This window comes from Euprymna scolopes, chromosome 2 (assembly GCF_053919585.1).
Source record: "Euprymna scolopes isolate OS-2025 chromosome 2, ASM5391958v1, whole genome shotgun sequence".
NCBI classification, from domain to species: domain Eukaryota; kingdom Metazoa; phylum Mollusca; class Cephalopoda; order Sepiida; family Sepiolidae; genus Euprymna; species Euprymna scolopes.
In genome coordinates, this window is record NC_136483.1 from 109,129,072 (window position 1) to 109,149,198 (window position 20,127).

At 32.0% G+C, this 20,127-nt stretch overlaps 1 protein-coding gene across 1 annotated transcript in view; it reads right to left on the reverse strand.

The window, feature by feature from the left end:
• Positions 1 to 4,627: 4,627 nt before the first annotated feature.
• The window catches only part of LOC145294166 (dual specificity protein phosphatase 10-like), a 33,159-nt gene continuing 17,659 nt past the window's right edge, over positions 4,628 to 20,127 (reverse strand). The window contains exons 2-4 of the mRNA XM_080141274.1: positions 15,865 to 16,020; positions 14,758 to 14,943; positions 4,628 to 6,415 (exon numbers count right to left, since the gene is read on the reverse strand). Coding sequence (XP_079997400.1) covers positions 6,156 to 6,415; positions 14,758 to 14,943; positions 15,865 to 16,020 — 602 coding nt within the window. The 3' untranslated portion in view covers positions 4,628 to 6,155. The remainder of the gene's footprint in view (positions 6,416 to 14,757; positions 14,944 to 15,864; positions 16,021 to 20,127) is intronic.

A 20,127-nucleotide genomic window follows, 5' to 3' on the forward strand; every position in this document is an offset into this window, starting at 1 on the left:
GGTGCAGAAGTGGTTAAGCCAATAAAATCGTTTCTTTCAAAATCACATGATTTGATTGGTCAATGGTCAGGTCTTAGCTTAGTCAATAATATCGACGATTCATTTTGGTTTAAAACATTAAAATTAAATCACCGTATTTGAACCAAAGTAAAAATATATATATTTTAAATATGTTTGCATTTCTCTGTCTCTGAGCTTTATGTTCAGGTTTGAAAGAGAATCACAAGAATCTTTTTTTTTTCTGAAAGTAAGAGACGAGATGTCATTGCGAATTTGTACACTGATTTATTTCAACTAGTCTCCTGATTTTTGTTGTTTATCACAACTTTTCGATTGCCTATCCACCAAACTTATCTCTAATTAAACATCTAAGGCGAATCGTCATTTCTACTACGTATATTGTATTAATTTTTATCAACTTTTTTTTTCCATCAATCTAAAACTGTTTTCGGTCGCCATTAGAGTTAAGGATTAGTATTCTTTATTCGATTCAAGATATTCATTAAAAAAAAAAAAATGACGCACAAACTATTACGAATTAATCCGCATATAATAAAATTCAAAAACTTGACTCTGTTTCCGGATTTGGATTTAATCATTTAATTTTGAAATTCCTCTTCAGATTGGCTACAAAAAATAAGACCGATAATGTTGGAGAGGAAAAGGATAAAATTGTACTCTTAGAAGAGTGAAATCGTTAATTATTATATCCCCGCTCCAGTGAAGTTACTTAAAAAAAAAAAAAAACCTGTTAATTGCGTTTAGATGCCCTAACCAACAGAAACTTATAAGAAAGCGAAAAATTCGTCATCACCCGTGCTTTTAGGAAGTAAAGAAAATGTGTGAAAGTTGTCATTGTTGGACTCTTACCAGAAATAGACTTAAACATAGACGAATATTTCGCCACACACACACACACACACACACACACACACACACACACACACACACACACACACACACACACACACACACACAGTTAGTTAAATAAAAGCTTCATAAGAGCGACGAAGTATCCACTTAAAGATGCTAAATATTGCTGCAAGTTTTTTATATATGGTTTGGACTTTACACTTTGTGATATGTCCTTTATATTATTTTAATCCGTTATATGCACGCGCGCACACCCACACCCACACATACACACATACGTATTAGTTGATTAGAAGGCTATAAAAATACTAGAGTATACTCAGAGTTGTAAGAAAGAAAAAAAAATGGCGACTTTTATTTTGTTTAGCCGCGCGAGACCTCCAGGAAAGAAATATAAATACTTGACAAAGGGGTATATTCCCGAAATATCGCGAGATTCCGGCATTACATATGATGCTAGTTGCTGAAGATATAAGATAAAAAATAAATGAGAATAAAAAATGCTTGATTTTAAAAGTTTTTTAGAACGCTGCTTTCATCTTGCCTTGTTATATCCCCTCTAACAAATTGTTTATATATTAGACACAGCTATGCCATCATATATATATATATATATATATATATATATATATATATATATATATATATATATATATATATATATATACGTATGTGTGTGTTTAAGCATATTTCTGGTTAGGATCTCAATGTATGTGCACGTGTATGTGTGTATTTATAAGATGTTCTTGTTAATTCATCTCAGTTTATAAGCTGTATAGTGGATTGCTTATGATATTTAAAATGAAATCTTTCTGTTTCTTTCAATCACATATTAATAAACAAATGATACTTATATTTAAATCCTAAAAAAAATTATATTACAAATTGATATACTAATATAAGTTCTTACGAGGCACCAACGGTTGTTTTGTCTTGTTTTGTTATTTATTTTTTTCTCTTCTTTTCTCCCTTTCTTTTTCTTCTCGCTTTTTCTTCTTCTCGTTGATTTATTTATTTTTGATTTAATTTTTTTTCGCCGGGTTTGTCAAACATTTTGTTAGCAATTATAGAAAGTATCGTTAACCAGGCATTTGTTGAACGTCGGGCGTAGCTTTGAACAATTTGGAAAAAAAAAATGATATTCAAATACATTTTGATTATATATATATATATATATATATATATATATATATATATATATATATATATATATATATATATGTATGTATATATATATATATATATATATATATATATATATATATGTATGTATATATATATATATATATATATATATATATATATATATATATATATAATCAAAAGAATTGGCTTAATATTGGTAAAAATGATTCCTGGAAATATATCTATTCAGGACACTATTTTTGCATGGAACAATCTGACTAATTTTAAATGAACATTAAAAAATCACTTGTTTCTTTAATAGAATCTACAATTATCCTATATCTCTCAAGGTCTAGCCACGCCGATGAGTGGTAGCGACAACGAAATACCTGTTTGTGGATGACTGTTATATACATTATTAATATTAATATATATATATATATATATATATATATATATATATATATATATATATATATATAACGACTACTTCATTTAATCACATAAATTAATATACGAAAGTATAGATTTATGCGTTAACTTTAAGTATTTACTTTAACAGTGCTCAATACGTAGGTAGAGCTAGGTAGTAAGAGAGTACTCTTTCGCTGTATCACAACTAATACGTGTGTGGCTAGATTAGCACTTTTCCCTAGCCGTGGATGGAACCAACAACCATATATATATATATATATATATATATATATATATATATATATATATATATATATATATATATATATAAACAAATATATCCTGTCTTTATTTCTAAAAAAGAGTTCTGATCTTCCAAGGAAGAGAAGCTTGCAACCTGACTAATTTATGAATCATCAATATATATATATATATATATATATATATATATATATATATATGTATTTATTCCTCTATGAATGAAGTACTCTGCTAAGGGAAATAATGATTTCCACTTAGCATTAAGGCAATGACCTTTCCTATAATCAATCATGTACTTTGAGTTATCGGTATGGTCCGATAAATATAAAAATAATTTAAACGCCATTATTAATAAGGCGATATAAGTTCTCCCACTAGCAGTTTCGTGGTAAAGTGTGTAGAACGGGCCAGTGCGAGACTACGCCGACAACTCACTTTTACACATAAGAATGTAAAATAGTGATGTACAGTTCATAGTTCATAGTATCCTCTTTTTCTGATTAACTATAAATATTATATGGTAAAGGTTGAGTTAAAAAAAAAAACATTTTAGGAGAGGGGATATATTTGCAATAGTTAGATTTAAGTCGAGCAGTTGGTTTTCAGCAGTGACTGCAGACAGAAGACCCTATAGAACATGTTCAAATCCGTCCAATTTTTTTGTTTTTACCTTGGTTAACGGTAATATGACTGACGTTAAATAACGTATTCATGAAAGACATTCTTAAAGATATCAGCGGAAATTTTTCTAAACTTACATTCGATCTTTAATAGAGGAAGTGTTTTTTTTTTTTTTTTAGACAAAAAAGCAAATCATTACACTTATCTTATTAATTAATAACATATTTGAAATGCAGTTTAACATGGTGACCGATCCAGATGACTACTGGGACATGGTAGAGTTGATCAGAGTCCACATGGTGATTAAAAAGGGGAAGGTGGATGAAAGGCGTTGATGAGACAATTGGATGCGGTGATCAGATGAGCCACATCCCTCTCACCGTGTACGAGGGATGCAAAGGAATGATGACGTATGAAGGAAAAGATAGATATAAAAACGATTTTTTCGCTTGTTGAAATGATGTATGGGAGACTTTAATCACCAGAATTGGACTGTTTTTAGACACATTTTAAGTGGCACTTTTTTTTTGTCAACTAAGTTTAAAACACAACACTTGAACATATATCAGCGACTTAATTTCTAAGAGATTTCGTTTGTTTTGGTGTGAGATATCATATGGAATTAACATATATCATGAAATGCACAAGTATTATATATATATATATATATATATATATGTGTGTGTGTGTGTGTGTGTGTGTGTGTGTGTGTGTGTGTGCGTATAAACATATACGTAAGTACATATGTATATATACACACATTTAACAGTAAATATTTTATATAAATAAAGAACAATAATTCGTGTGTTGTATTTAAACACACAAACGCATAAGTATATATATGTATATATATATATATATATATATATATATACATACACACACACACACACATATATATATATATATATATATATATATATATATGAAAAAAACATACGTATATGAAAATTAGTAAATATATGCACATTTACTGTTCTTTTGTGTGTTGTTCTAATATATAAATATATCTGTAAATATATATATATATATATGTGTGTGTGTGTGTGTGTGTGTGTGTGGTCATACCTCATTTTTATGAACTGTTCTTTTTCGATTCATCAATCATAAAACGATAGTTTTTTTTTGTTTTTTTTTAATGAGGTATCAATATTAGATTTCTGTGCTTTTGTACATCCATACAAATATTAAACTTCTATTCTTTTGTACATCCATACAAAATTTACTGTTCCGTTTTGGTCGAATAATAGACTTCAATATATTTTAAATTCAACATGTTATCTTATCCTTCGTAAAACATTTCTAAAAATGAGGTATACATGATATATATATATGTGTGTGTGTGTGTGTGTGTGTGTGTATAATGTGTATATTAGTGTAAAAGAAGTGTGTACGCTGACAGCAAGGCCATCGGATGAAAGGTTGAATAATGAATATGATAAAAAAAATATATACTTAATGATAATCCGGATTCATATCGCAGTAATAACACTCATAATTTAAACTTGATTTAAGTAGGGCACTTCAAAGAATATATAATTTACAAAAAAAAAAAAAAAAAAAAAAATGACACAAAAATGAAAAATAAAGCACGTTTGTCTATAGTTCCATTAAAAGATATTACACCGTGAGTTTGAGGTCATAAAAGGTCACATAGCATCGTTAAAGATATAAACCAATCTTGTATTACGGGAATACAGGATGTATTGTTTGAGGTGCGTGCACACGCGCGCACCTATTGTCTCACAGAAGTTTTAGGTACATGTGCTTTCTTTTCCAATTTGAAACCAATGGATTTGTTCACAGTTTTTTATAAAAAGTTTTTTTTTCTATTTTTATTTATATAAATAAGTCGTTTTTACTTCCGGTTTTGTTTTCTTAGCAATATTAAGTCCATATTCTTCAAAATGGAACATATATCTTTTTCAGTACCAAAAAGGCACACGGCGGAGAGTTTAATAGTTTTATTAGTTTTTTTTTTTTAATTGAATTATGAAGTGAAAATCACATCACTGTATATATATATTACGTGTTATAACCAATGTTTTAACGCCATGAGCGATTCGTCAGATAACTGTAACACGTATTTTTGGTGTTTTGTTTACTTCCGGGATATATATATATATATATATATATATATATATATATATATATATATATATATATATATATATATATATATATATATATATTCAGAATCAAACGGAAATGATTTTCTCAGTGAAAATAAATAAAAATTAAGTTAAAAATGTCTTCCCTGTGGTCGTAAAAAAAATATAGTTTGTACATATGTATACAATCGATGCTGGTCTTTGTGAAGACTTCTCTCTTCATGTTTTGTTTCTTTTGAAAAAATTGTCAGGTTTTGAAGCCGAGGCTCTCGATAAATTTTCATCAAATAACATCAACCAGTTCTTTGATTTATGTATTTCTCTCATATATTTGGTATTCTGTTTGTCCTCACATATGGAATGTTCAAGTCTATCTTTCCCATTATATTTTCTTTTCTATTTATTATTTTCTTTCTTTTAGACACGCCCGCCGCCCTTTTTTTAAGGGGACGTGGCATGACCGTAGCTGATGGCTTTCAGTGACTTATATTTTTAGATGCGTCCAAGCATGGTTACGAGAGCATACGTCGATCGGTCCTTCGCGGTAACGTTTTGAAATAATATTATTCCACCGTTAAGCGCGCCGATTGAGCGAATGCCATCCCAAGTAATACCCATCTTTCGACGCTTCATCTTTACAATAACCGGAAACCGTGCCGTACAGCAACGGAGACAGAGATAGTTTTGGTTTTGTTTTTTTTTTCAAATTAATTTAATGAAAAAATAATTTTTTAAAAATTGTAGTCGTCGCTATAAAAATTCGTCGATCTGTGATTTATCTTTGATTCGGGGTGACTGTCCATCGTTCAGTGCTTGTTCGAATTCCATCAGTTGACCCATGAAATTGAAATTTGGCGAGATGATGGACCGTTTCTGTTTCACGAATCGATAGGCATCCGTCATCGTAAGCGTCGAGTGCTTCAGCAGATAAGCTATAGTTATGGTCGCCGATCGGGAAACACCTGCCTGGCAATGGATGAGAATATTCGCGCCATTTTTTCGAGCCTCATCTGGAAAAAGAGAAAATAATAATAATAATAATAATAATAATAATAATAATAATAATAAACATAATAATAAACATAATAATAATAATAATATGAACAGCATGCGCTGGCCAGACAAACTGCTGTAGAGACAAAACATGAAGCGCTACATGAAACCAAGAACATTGAAGCTGCATAACTATAAGTTCTCTAACCTCACCCCATTCTCCCATTACCACATTTGCCCCCCCCCAAAGAGTGAGACAAGTAGAGTCAAGGAGGAAGGAAAGACCGAGGAGTAAACACTGACCAGACCTCCGCTGTATAAGTGCAAAGAGAACTCTGGCCTTATGGAGGCTTATTGCCATTCAAATTCCAGTGAAGACCAATAGCCGCTGCCAACAAGAAATCAATAGCAAGCAACTGTTGCGATAATGCAATGTTATCGAAAAAGGTGGAGAGTACTGGAAATCTGGGGAGACTTGTTGTCACTCAGTTTTCAGGGAACACAACAGGCTGTTTTCAATGAGATCTTTGATGACCTGTGTGAACGCTCTTTGTGAACCAATAATAATAATGAACAATAGCGAAAAACTTTGACAAAGAAATTGGAATCAGAAGGATGGCTGATAAGATACAACGGATAACAGTAATGAAAACGGCTGAAATATTAAAGAAAACCCTTGAGTGCGGAGACTCACATACATGAGCTACAAACTAGACATACAGAAAATGCTAGAGATGTAAAATAACAAAGGAGCATCACATGAAATCATGAAAACTAAAGCTGCATAATTGTAAGCTGAAATTCTGTATATAATTATCTATATTTCATTTACTGCAGTATGTATGTGCTGATAGTGTAAAGATGAGAACACCTGCTTGTTGTCTGAACAGTAGGGTTTTATACTCAACTAAAAATACTTGCCTAGCCACACTAACGAATAGAATTGTGATTATATATATATATATATATATATATATATATATATATATATATATATATATATATATATATGTATAGTAATTAGTAATTTATAAAATACATATGGCGATTAAGCTACACTGAATATTCGGCGTTTCATCCACTCTAGGATTCCTCAGGCTTCTGCGCATAAGCCTGAGGAATACTAGAGTGGATGAAACACCGAATATTCAGTGTAGCTTAATCGCCATATATATTTTATAAATTACTAACCAGCTCTACCTACGTATTGAGCACTTTTGAAGTAAATACTTAAAGTTTACGCATAAATCTATACTTTCGTATATTAATTTTATGTGAGTAAATGATGTATATATATATATATATATATATATATATACATATGTATACATATATATATATACAAATATACATACATATATATATACAAACATACATATATATACATGCATATATATGCATATATATACATATATATACATATATATACATACATATATATATACAGACATACATATATATACATGCATATATATGCATATATATACATATATATGCATACATATATATACATACATATATATATAGCGTTCTTAGTATATATATATATATATATATATATATATATATATATATATATATATATATATATATATGATTACTATATTTAAGCGTATTGTGTGTGTGTGTCCAGGACTCGCGTGTGCCTCGTCGCCTTAAGCTCTGCTCTGACGTATACGCGGGCCAAAAAGCAAGACTAATCTTTTTTCTTTTGCATTTATGTTCTGCTAAGCGACACAAATTAACCTTTTTATTTGTTATCCCCCTCCTCCCAGCCAACCAACCACTTGTCACTGATTTGATTTCGTCGGAGAGCCATCTCTGTTAAACCTCATTACTTCATTCACCCACGCCGCAATGAGTCATTTAGCAGAAGACTGGCGTGAATCGTCGGGTTAAAAGAACGACAAGGGATAGAGGCCAGGATCTAATACATTTTATCTATTTAACTCTCTTTCTTTTTCTCTTGTTCTTTTTTTAATATACGTAATATCTCTACTTATCTCTATATATAAAGGGCAAAATGTGTGTATGTGTGTGTGTGTGTGTGTGTGTGTGTGTGTGTATATAAGTTCGTTTTCTATGGATTACAAAACGGCTGAGAGATAGGTTTTGTATGTGAATGCCTCTGATAAGTATCGGAAATCGATAATCGAAAAATAAATCAGATTAAAAAAGGAACATTCCGATTTTGACCAAAATTAACATCCTTATACAGCATAACATCAAAACTGCATTTGTGAAGTTTTACCAGCGCATAAGCAAAAGGGTTTAGCGTAAAGGTTCTCTGATAAGACAGGAGCGCGCTCGAAATGCGTGTTTCTGTTTAGAGCAACATTGAATCACGATACTTGTAAATTTTAAACTTGAATTCAATCCATTATATAAAAATAATTTTATAAAATCAACAACAAGTTTTCTACAGTGCAGTGTAGGCTACAAGCTGTTATAGACTAATTAGCTGCAGGGATGCATATGTAGCTTCCTCCCGGTGGACCGCGGTGGATCCCCGACTAGACCAGGTAATCAATCGATTTGATTTAAAAAAAAAAAAAATGGGGGATTTCACCAGTTTCAATTGACAATTGGAAATGTGGAACATTTGTTGATATTTATTCAATCCCGGGCAACGTAAGGTCTCCGTTCTAGCTTTCTGATATAATTGTACATTTTGATAACCAAATCAAGCACCACGGTCGCAATATATATATATATATATATATATATATATATATATATATATATATATATATATATATATATATATTGAGTGGTATCTACGTGGAACCAGCTACCCGATGAGGTCATAAACCATCCAACACTACAGGGCTTCAAGGCGGCCTTGGACAAACGCTGGTCGAACCTCCACGCCCCTCCCCCCCGTATAGTTTCTCTTTGTACATAGCTCCTAAATTCTAACTGACTTCCCTCTTGTAAATGACAATCGTTTCTGCGTTTATTCTTTGCCAATTTAATGAATGAATGAATGAATGAATACTACACTTTTATTCGCCAATACGAGTGCGATTCCCTACATATGAGGCATTTTGGACGGATATATAAATAACCGTGTTAAAATCGACCTTCCCTTGTGAGGGCGCCTCAGGTAACAAGCAATAAATGGTCTAGAAAGATGCTATGATGCTAAAGAACTGAAAATTCTAGTCCCTATTCACTTGCTTCCCAACGAGTTTGACATGCGGTCGGTTATAATGTGGGGAAAGTCCAGCTTCCCAGAAAGGAGCACACCGGATTCGGACGAGGATAAAAAAGAAAATATTTCAGTCTAGAAGGACATTCTGTATCTATTCTCCATCTTAGATTCGGAAGAACTTAGCGAGTTGCTGTTACCGTAAGCCTCTCTTTCCGTCATCGATGCAGCCATTAACATGCTGTGGTTGGCGCGTAAGCAACACGTAAGGCAGTTACAAAACCGACCGTTTGAACCATTCACGCATGCGCTGCTCAAACCCAACGCGAGCGTCGCTGAATGCGTGATGTTTTAGCAAAGAATAAAAAGAGAAATTACGTTGAGGTGACAACAAGGGAGGAAAGAGGCAAGAAGCAAACCGAGAAGACACGAAATGGAAGCAGATGCCGGGAGGCGGGAGGAGGAGGAAAGCATGCATGGAGGGGTGTTAATATGGAAGATAGAGAAAGAGAGAGAGAGAGAGAGAGAGAGAGAGAGAGAGAGAGAGAGAGAGAGAGAGTAAAGAAGGGGGGATGGAGTAATCGCTTCAGTATGACTCATCGTTCCTCTTTAAGCGCGTGCTCAAAAGATTAGTTTTTTTTTTCTTTCTCGTAAACTTTCCTTTTCACGAGAATGCGTGTCGGTTTAAAAAGATACCCCACTAAACCTGCTTGGTTTGCAGGAAAAATTCTGTTTCAAATCCAACAGACCATAAAGAAAGACCAAGGAAAATGCTAAAACAAACTTAATTATGGCCGACCGCACGGACGCATCAAATTAAAACAATCAGATGTATTTAGCATTAATATATATATATATATATATATATATATATATATATATATATATATATATATATATATATATATATATATATATATATATATATATTAAACTGAAGCATTGCAAATGGATGGACTTCATCAAAATATATATATATATATATATATATATATATATATATATATATATATATATATATACATAAAGTTGAACGTTTGTGTGTGTCTGGTCACGAATAGGCTCCTATATGGTTGACTATTATAGAAAACTGATCACATATAATGATAGAAGATGTATCGAGACACAGGAATGGGTATGTTTGATCTGGCAGAACGGTGGGTCATTAAAATTGTGGGGTCTGCGTTCGCGCCTGGTCCACAAAGTATGGAAATAAAAAATTTAAAAATGAAAAAAAAAAAAACGTTTATAAGTGTTTTTGATATATATATACACATAAGAATATTTTGATAAGTATGTTTTAACTTAAATAGGGATGGTATAATAAAATTGTGGGGTCTGCATTCGCGCCTGGCCTCCATAGAATGGAAATAGGCACAAACTTTAATAAAGACTTTTCATACCTATCTGCGTAAGTATACTTTGATAATTATGTTTCAGTTTGAAGAAATATGGTATAATAAAATTATGGGGTGTTCGTTCGCACCTGACCTCCATAGAATGGAAATATGTCACAAAGTTTAACAATGTTTTTAAATATAGATCCACAGAATATTGTGATAAGTGTTTCAGTGTGAACAGGTATGGTATAATAAATTATGGGGTTTATCTATTTTATTTTTACTTTCATCATATTTTGCTTTGGTTTTGATACCCCCAAATTCAACCCAAATTTACAACCGTTCCTTTTCATAACCTACCATACTTTCATAAATCAGAGTCCATTTTCTGTATGCTGTTTTTGAACCCAGTCAACGACGGGTACTTTTGCTAGTATATATATATATATATATATATATATATATATATATATATATATTTTTTTTTTTTTTTCCTAAGAGAAGTAATTTGGATTTTTTTATTGTCTTTTGTGATAATTATTTACAAATAATTCAGAATACTTTTTTTTCTTTATTTTGATTTATGACGCGAATAAATTGATTCCGAAACAATTCCAAGACGATCTGGCCAAGAATTTCGTTTAAATATAGTTAAAAGGCTAATATATATAATATACCATTTTTTAAAAGTAAGGTAAAATAAATCAATATGTTTTGCGTCCATCGTGTGTGTGTATATGTATATATATATATATATATATATATATATATATATATATATATATATATATATATATATATATATACATGCACACACACAAACACACACATATCTATGTATATATTCTTTCTAGGCGTATTCTCTTTTCATGCAGAGTTTTATTATTATTATTATTATTATTATTATTATTATTATTATTATTATTATTATTATTATTTAAATAACTTTTATTACTTTTAATTATGCTTATATTATGGTTATACTTAACTACGTATGTACGCAATCACTCATAATTCTCTGAAATTTCTCCAGGTGCAATTAGTTTATAATTGGACATGACTTTCACAGCTAAACGTGAATCGGAGTTGCATTAATAAATTATTTGCCTCTTCTAGGTTAGTCGACATATTGATTTTTGACTGAGAATGGAAATATGAACTCCGTAAAATTCGCTTCTTCTTGTTGCGCAACCGGTTAGCAATGGCAACGCGTTGCATTAGCGACTACGTGTCACATTGCGTGGTTGCCTTATCGATGCGTTTTCGAAGAAGAGGTGAGTGTTGGATGATATCCTTTCAAAATGTCAAAGTAAAATAAAATAATTAAAAATATAGATAAATACGGAACGGTAAAGTCAACACCGCAGAATCACATTGACACACCGATTGTTGTTAGATAATAAACGGTAAGCTATACTAAGCCTGGTAAATATTGAGTGGGTGACACACACACACACACACACACACAAATATATATATAGTCATCCACATACAGTACTGTTTCTTTGTTTCACAGCTCATCAGTGTGGCTAGACAAGCAACTATCTTCATACGCTAATGGTAATTTGTATATCATATCCCAAATGCTATTAACCGACTCTGCAGACATTTCCACTAGTGTCCACTGTATTTTTTATGGAAATTGCTCGAGACATGGCATGAAGCCACTTGATGTAAGGAGCTAAAAATACCATTTTATGATCAAAAACTAGACAACGATAAATGTTATATATATTCCAACTCAGACAAGAGCAATTCTTTCTCCTTTGCCAAAAACATCGCCCCTAGAATGTGAAAATTAAAGAACAAAATAAAGGAATCCCAACCCATGAGTGTTTCGTATGCCCCCACACGTGCTAGACTTACCCAGCCAATCTAGAGAAACCGCGAAATGTACTTCATTTTCCATTACGGCTGCAACCGCCCAAAGTGCTCCCTAATTGATTGAGCTTGATTTTTCCCAGATCCACGTTGTTACAAAAGGGTCAACGACCATAGGACACATAGCTGACACAAGTCCAGTCGAAATAATTAATTTCAACTGTATATTTCCTATTGATCAGAGGACAACGTAATTTTTTGAAAGTGTCTTTTTATTAACGTATGTCAAAAATAAAATAAATGAAATAAAATAAAAACGGATAAAAAATAAAATAAAAATAAATAAGTAAGATAAAATAAAACGAATAAAAAAATAAAATAACAGATACAGCAATAAATAAAGTAAATGAATAAAAGTAAAATAAAATAAATAAAATAAAATAGACAAATGGAATAAAATAAAAATAAAAATAAAATAAAAATAAATAAATGAATAAAGTAAAAATAAATAAAAATAAAATAAAAATTATTAGATTAATAAATAAATAAAGAAAATAAAATTAAATCAAAAATAAGATGAAATAAATAAATAAATAAATAAAATGAAATAAAAATTAATAAAAAAAAAATTAAAATTAATAAATAAACTGGAGTTGTCTCTAGCAGATTGGAAACATTTTGTATACACGCCTTCTTTGAATCTTTGTGGGCCGGTCTTCGAACCTTTTCACATCACTAATTAGTTTTATCTTCAGGATTATCTCGTAGTAACCTCTAAAGCTTCTGCCACTGTATATCAAGTATCCTTCCCATGACCTTAAACACCCAATGGAATACGCACATGAGTCATGGTGATCGTATGAAAAGTTTTTATTTGATGTCCGTGTCAGCTTTCAATATATCGACATGCTCGCTTTACCATATTCATGAGTTATGTCGACATGTATCCTATAGTCATTGACTCGTTTCCCTCAACGTGGGGCTGGAGAAAATCCAGCTAGCTCAATGCAGGGACACTTTAGACGGGTGTAAAACTTGTCGACATTCCCCGGCACAGCTACCGATAATAAACCAAGACAGCTACCGATAATAAACCAATCCCACTTTCAAAGGGAGAGGTAATACCTGGGAGTATGGTATCATAGGACATTGAGACCATCATTTTGATCCACGGGTTGAGCCTTGAGCTAGCTAGAGTCCAGTACCAGAAAATAACAAACAGAAACAGATACTAGACTATGATCATGATGACGTGCCAATGCTTTTGTCTCTTTGATATTGCCACGAAAGTGTCTCCATGGTGTAAGGTGTTGTATGTGTATTGTTCTTGTCTATGTGCATTATATGTGAATATGCGTATTTCTCCTCGTGAAGAGCATGTGCCTGTGGCTGTTGCCGTTTATCCTCTTTCTCTCAATGGACAACGATAGTAAGGAGGTTGCATGGAAAGTTTACAATGAAACAAGGGTTGCGCAATCTCCCCAGAGTCAGTATTGCCTTGTAAACTTGATCTCTTTTCAAGAGACAATAGATAGCAACTGTAAAGAGCCTGCACAGAAAGTCTATAATGAAGAAAGGGTCGCGCAATATACAACTGAATATCTCCCGAGGCGGCATTGCTTGGGAATAGGATCGGGATAAGCAAAACAACAGCGCTTTTCTCGCTCGCAGACAAATCGTACAAGAAAGTGAATTTAATGCAGTAGCACCGACAGAACTCGAACTGGAGACGCCGAGCCCACAGACATCATGACTTTTCTTTGTAGGTAATGTATAGGGCTATGACAAGAGAATATTCTTATCATTGTCTTGACTCTCAAGTATATATCCGACACGTTTAGACACAGTTAACCAATCGAGATCCACATCACTATCTAAAAACATATAAGATATTAACTGATGTATACTCGAGAGTCAAAATAATGAAAAGAATATTCTCTTGTCATAGTCCTAGTGATGTGTATTTAGCCGTAGAAAGAAAACCAAAAAAACAAAAAAAAAAACAAACAAAAAAAAAACAAAACAATAAAAAACAAAAGTTACTTACCAATATACTCTATTGCATCGTCAAAATATTTCCGAAGGTTTTGATGACCGCTGTCCGTGACTGGTATCGTTTTGTAGTGAATCCCCGAACTTTCAAACTGAGGCCGGAGATGTGACGTTACATTTAAAATGTATGTAATATTGAGATCTTTCAATGTTTGTAAGTTACCGGCATCCCGTTCGTTTCCTGGATGGAGAGAAGACATAGTATTAACATTGTCGGCCTAGAAAACAAGCAGTATGTGTCTATTTGCTTATGTGTTTATTTAGCGTTATCATAAGCTTTAAGTTACACAACAGTTATTTATTAAAATCAAACATTCGTGCACGTTTATAGGGTTATGGGTTAAGGTTAGCAAAGATTAACAGGAGGACATGGGCCTCTCTGGATTGAAACTTCTGACTGCAATGAATAAGCGAACATCATGGCACACGAAGTACCTGAGTGTTTTCACTATCATGCATAACTCATCACAAGTGTCCGTAATGATGGAGGTTTGAACAGAGCTGAAAGGGAGACGAAATATCAAGGTCTCATGTATGATATGAAAAGAAACTGGAATCTTAAGGAGAGATCAATCATACCAGTTATTATAGGTGCCACAGGGCTTTTGAAGAAGAACCTGAAGTCCTACCTAACTAATATTTCTGGTGAACAAAGTGCAAAAGAAATCCATACAATTGCACTTTAGGGAACAACGAAGATACTAAAAAGAGCTCTCGGTTGGTTTCAATAAAAAGCGGGGCAATGTTGGCAGCTGGTATGGCTGCCCCATACCCAGCGTTACAATCTTCAAAGGAAGAAAATTAAAAAACAAGGAAAAAAAAAAAAAAACTACAAAAAAAAAAAAAAACTAGGATTAAAGGTAAGAGTAAGGGTCAATGTGGTAACCATTTTTACATTAATGGCGGAAAAAATTCAAAATATATATTCGTTTTTTATTTATTTATTTAATTTGATCGAAATACACATAGATCCTACATAGTTTATCTTCAGTGAAATACCCTTCCGTAATCTCAAGATTGAATAAAATAATAATAAAGTATTTTTTGAAGTTGCAAGTGATTTTTTTTTTTAAAATAATATAACACAACACAGATTTCTTACCTAAATATAAAAACGGAAGTATCTGTGAGACATTAGCGCCTTCAATTTGTTGTTCGACTAATGGCGTTAACGGACTGTGCGCTGGTCGACTGTCGGATATTCGGAGGACGCAATCGCATAGGTTTTCGTGTTTCGATTTGAATTCTCGGAGACCACCTGCATAAAGAAATGAAATCGTAAATTTTTATTTCATCTACAAATAAAGGAAAAATAATTAAGCATCATACACGGAGAACAACAGAACAACATCTCTACCTCCTCTCTCTAACACACGCATACATATATTACAATCTTGATATATATATATATATATATATATATATATATATATATATATATATATATATATATATATATATATATATATATATAAATAAAATAAAATAAAATACGTATCAGGTGCGATTGAAAGCCAAATCACAACGCAATATTACGAAAATAAATAAATATTTTACTTGTTTGAAATTTATAATTTAAATATATTTCGGAGTCAAGCTTCAGCCTCAGTATTTTGTACATCATTTTTTAAATTTTTTATTTCTTATCATGTTGTAAAGTAGTCAACACACCGTTCCGGCATTTCAAAATACAACCGCTGAGAGACAACACGCGGATCTTTTCTTTCTGTAACTTATATATATATATATATATATATATATATATATATATATATATATATATATATATATATAATAAGAAGAACAGAGATGTAAAGCAGAAATTTACAAAAAGTTTTTATTATTCAGCAGAGTACTCCAAAGCTGGTAGCTAGTTGCTTCTTAATCCGCGGAGTTTCAAAAAATGCTAAATCTTCTCATCAGAGGAGAAACTGTTAGCGAAACAATCAGATAGTCACGCTAAGATTTTAACATTTCTATGCCTTTGCTGGTTGCTGCATATGATGAAACTAAAAGTTTTATGATTTGTAGTCATATAGTTATGATTTATATATATATATATATATATATATATATATATATATATATATATATATATATATATATATATATATATATATGAAATTATTATTTTTCTAGAGGTAAAGTAACCAATGAAGTTTAACGAGATTAATACAAGAGTGCTCAATACCGAAGTAGAGCAGAGTATACTTTTTATTCGTTTTTACATAAGCAGTGATATGTAGCCACACATTTATGAGCTACGCACTATGATGTGTATATGAATGATAGAGGTGGAGGGGGATATACAAGAGGGAAATGTAAGTCATACATTTTCTGACCACAGAAAAAATTCTAGTCAAAGTAAAAACATTTTTATAACTGAATAACCCCGATTAAATTTGAAACCATTTTAGCATAGATATGTCAAATTCAAAATCTCCTACTGTTTGAACCTATACATTAGTATGTTTAAGATTGAGGGCGGCCATCAAACACGCATACGAGTCTCCCATTACCTCTACCTCGACCTTTAACCCCCCACCCTTTCCCATTCATTCTTATATCAACACTCAGACTCAAATCTTATTTTTCACATCTAATATCTCCTGATATTAACTTATTTTTAATATCTAATATCTCCTGATATTAACACCCTGTGACGAGGAAGACCTGATATTTTCACCGCAAACTTTGCTTTCGTATAAGCTGTATCACTTGAAGAGGTAACTAGCTGACCGAAACATGCCCATAAATGTGTAGCAACATATTACTGTTCATGTAAAAACAAATACAGAGTATATATATATATATGTATATATTATGTGAATATATATATATATATATATATATATATAGAGAGAGAGAGAGAGAGAGAGAGAGAGAGAGAAAGAGAGGGAGAGAGAGAGAGAGAGAGAGAGGGGGGGGAAGGGGGGATGACCAAATTACGAAAGAATTTTAAAAATTCCAAGACGGTCCTCCAATTGGGCAATGGTCGTTAAAAAACTTGAACATCCCCGTTGAGGAGAAAAAAAAAAAAAAAAAAAAGGTGAGAGTGTTTACAGAATGAGCAATGGCCTCTAGCCTGAGCAGTCCACCACTACCGGAACCGATCCCAATCCCCCTTCCCCCTCTCCATCAATATCGTCGTCGGACTTTGTAGTACTATGTGATAATTTTATTGACGAGACAGATTCGACGGTGGAGGGTGGTGGTAGTTCAGTAATGAGTCACCGTCGTCGCTAAACTCACCGCGCTACCCCCTCTTGCTGACGCTGCCGACAATCAGCTGTGATCTGCTCGCTGCTAATGTTTACAAAAATGTTTAAAAAAAGAACATAACTATATTTAGTTGTTTGCTCTATATTTCGTGCGGTTATCTGCCTCCGCTGAGATAATGAGCGGTGACAGAGGCAGGGACCCATACGTAAGTATTTAAAAAGTATTATAGTAATATATATATATATATATATATATATATATATATATATATATATATATATATATATATATATATATCACACTTTATATATATATTTATAAATATATATATATCACTTTCTCTCTCTCTCTCTCTCTGTATATATATATATATATATATATATATATATATATATATATATACATAACATACATACATCATGATTCTCACTCTACATATATATATACATAATTCTCAGTCTCTCTCTTATATATATATATATATATATATATATATATATATATAAACGAGAGAGAGAGAGAGAGAGAGAGAGAGAGAGAGAGAGAGAGAGAGAGAGAGAAATTATGAGAGTTATGGTAACCATTTAAAATCAAGTATAGAAAAATGAACTGAAAATCTGTAAACAGCATAATATTGGCTTCAGTTCTGGTGACCCGCCTAAATTCGGTTCAACTGAAGCCACAAATACCAAAACACAAGCACCAACTCCCTCTCTTGTTTGATTCTATTAGGTTGGCGCAAAAATAATGTCGTTTTTTGACATTCATCTCTCTCTCTCTCTCTCTCTCTCTCTCTCTCTCTCTCTCTCTCTCTCTATATATATATATATATATATATATATATATATATATATATATATATATATATATATATATATATAACCGACATCATTTTTGCAATAATCTAATATCTTTTTGATCATTTCAATCTGATTCCATGTGTGTACAGATTAATAATCCATCCATCTAGGTCAGATTCTATCTAAGTCGGTTTTTACTTATCTGATCAATTTATCCGTACATTATCTATCATATCTATATATCTCCGCTTCTATATATATATATATATATATATATATATATATATATATATATATATATATATATATATATATATATATATATATATATGTGTGTGTGTGTGTGTGTGTGTGTGTGTACAGATGTATATACATAAATGTATATATGTGGGTATGTATATATAAGAACTAAGGTATCTGGCCTCCGGGCTAAGATCGAAGTGTCGTATCTGTTCTGATGCTATACTTAAGTTAATTTGTCCTTCATCAATGTAGGGAATACCCTTTTACACTAAGTCAATTTGTATTTTTACAACTGGCCCCCTCCACATTAAAAACGACCTTGTGTCATATTTTGGTTTTACTATATATATATATATATATATATATATATATATATATATATATATATATATATATATTAGTACTGCCAATGGATATGTAATTCATTGGCAAGACTAAAAATCCATCTCCGGACTCATGAATGGTCAATAAATGGAGGTGTGGTACTCGTCTGGCAAGACTTTGAGGTTATCATGTTTGTCTTTTTCTATCTATCTATCTATCTATCTATCTATCTATCTATCTATCTATCTATCTATCTATGTCTGATTCCATGTACGTATAATTATCTATCTACTCAGATATTGATCTGTCGATCAAATTTCCCCACCGATGCCTGAAGGCGCGTATCAGACTTCTCAGAAAGCTTCCCCGTAATCTTGTTAAGTTCAAGGTAGACCGGCTCAAACCAACCAGTCGATAATTACCGACGATGAGTCAGCCAGTATAGCTGTTTTTGTTTTTTGTTTTGTTTTTATTTTGACAGCAAGTTAAAACCGGTCAGATTAAAACGTTTCGGGTTTTTAGGTCGCGCGTCAAGTTGATCGCTTGTGTTTTAATTGACCTTTTTTCCTCTTCCTTCTCTGGTTTAGAAGGCGACGCGTTCGACATTTTACCAGATTGGGCCAGCTTGAGCCAGTTTGGGACACACGTATCGAATTAGGCTACTTTTGTGCCGTTTTCGACTGACCGCCTTCTCTCTCTCTCTCTCTCTCTCTCTCTCTCTCTCTCTCTCTCTCTTAAACACACACATACAAACACACAAACACACACACAAAAAC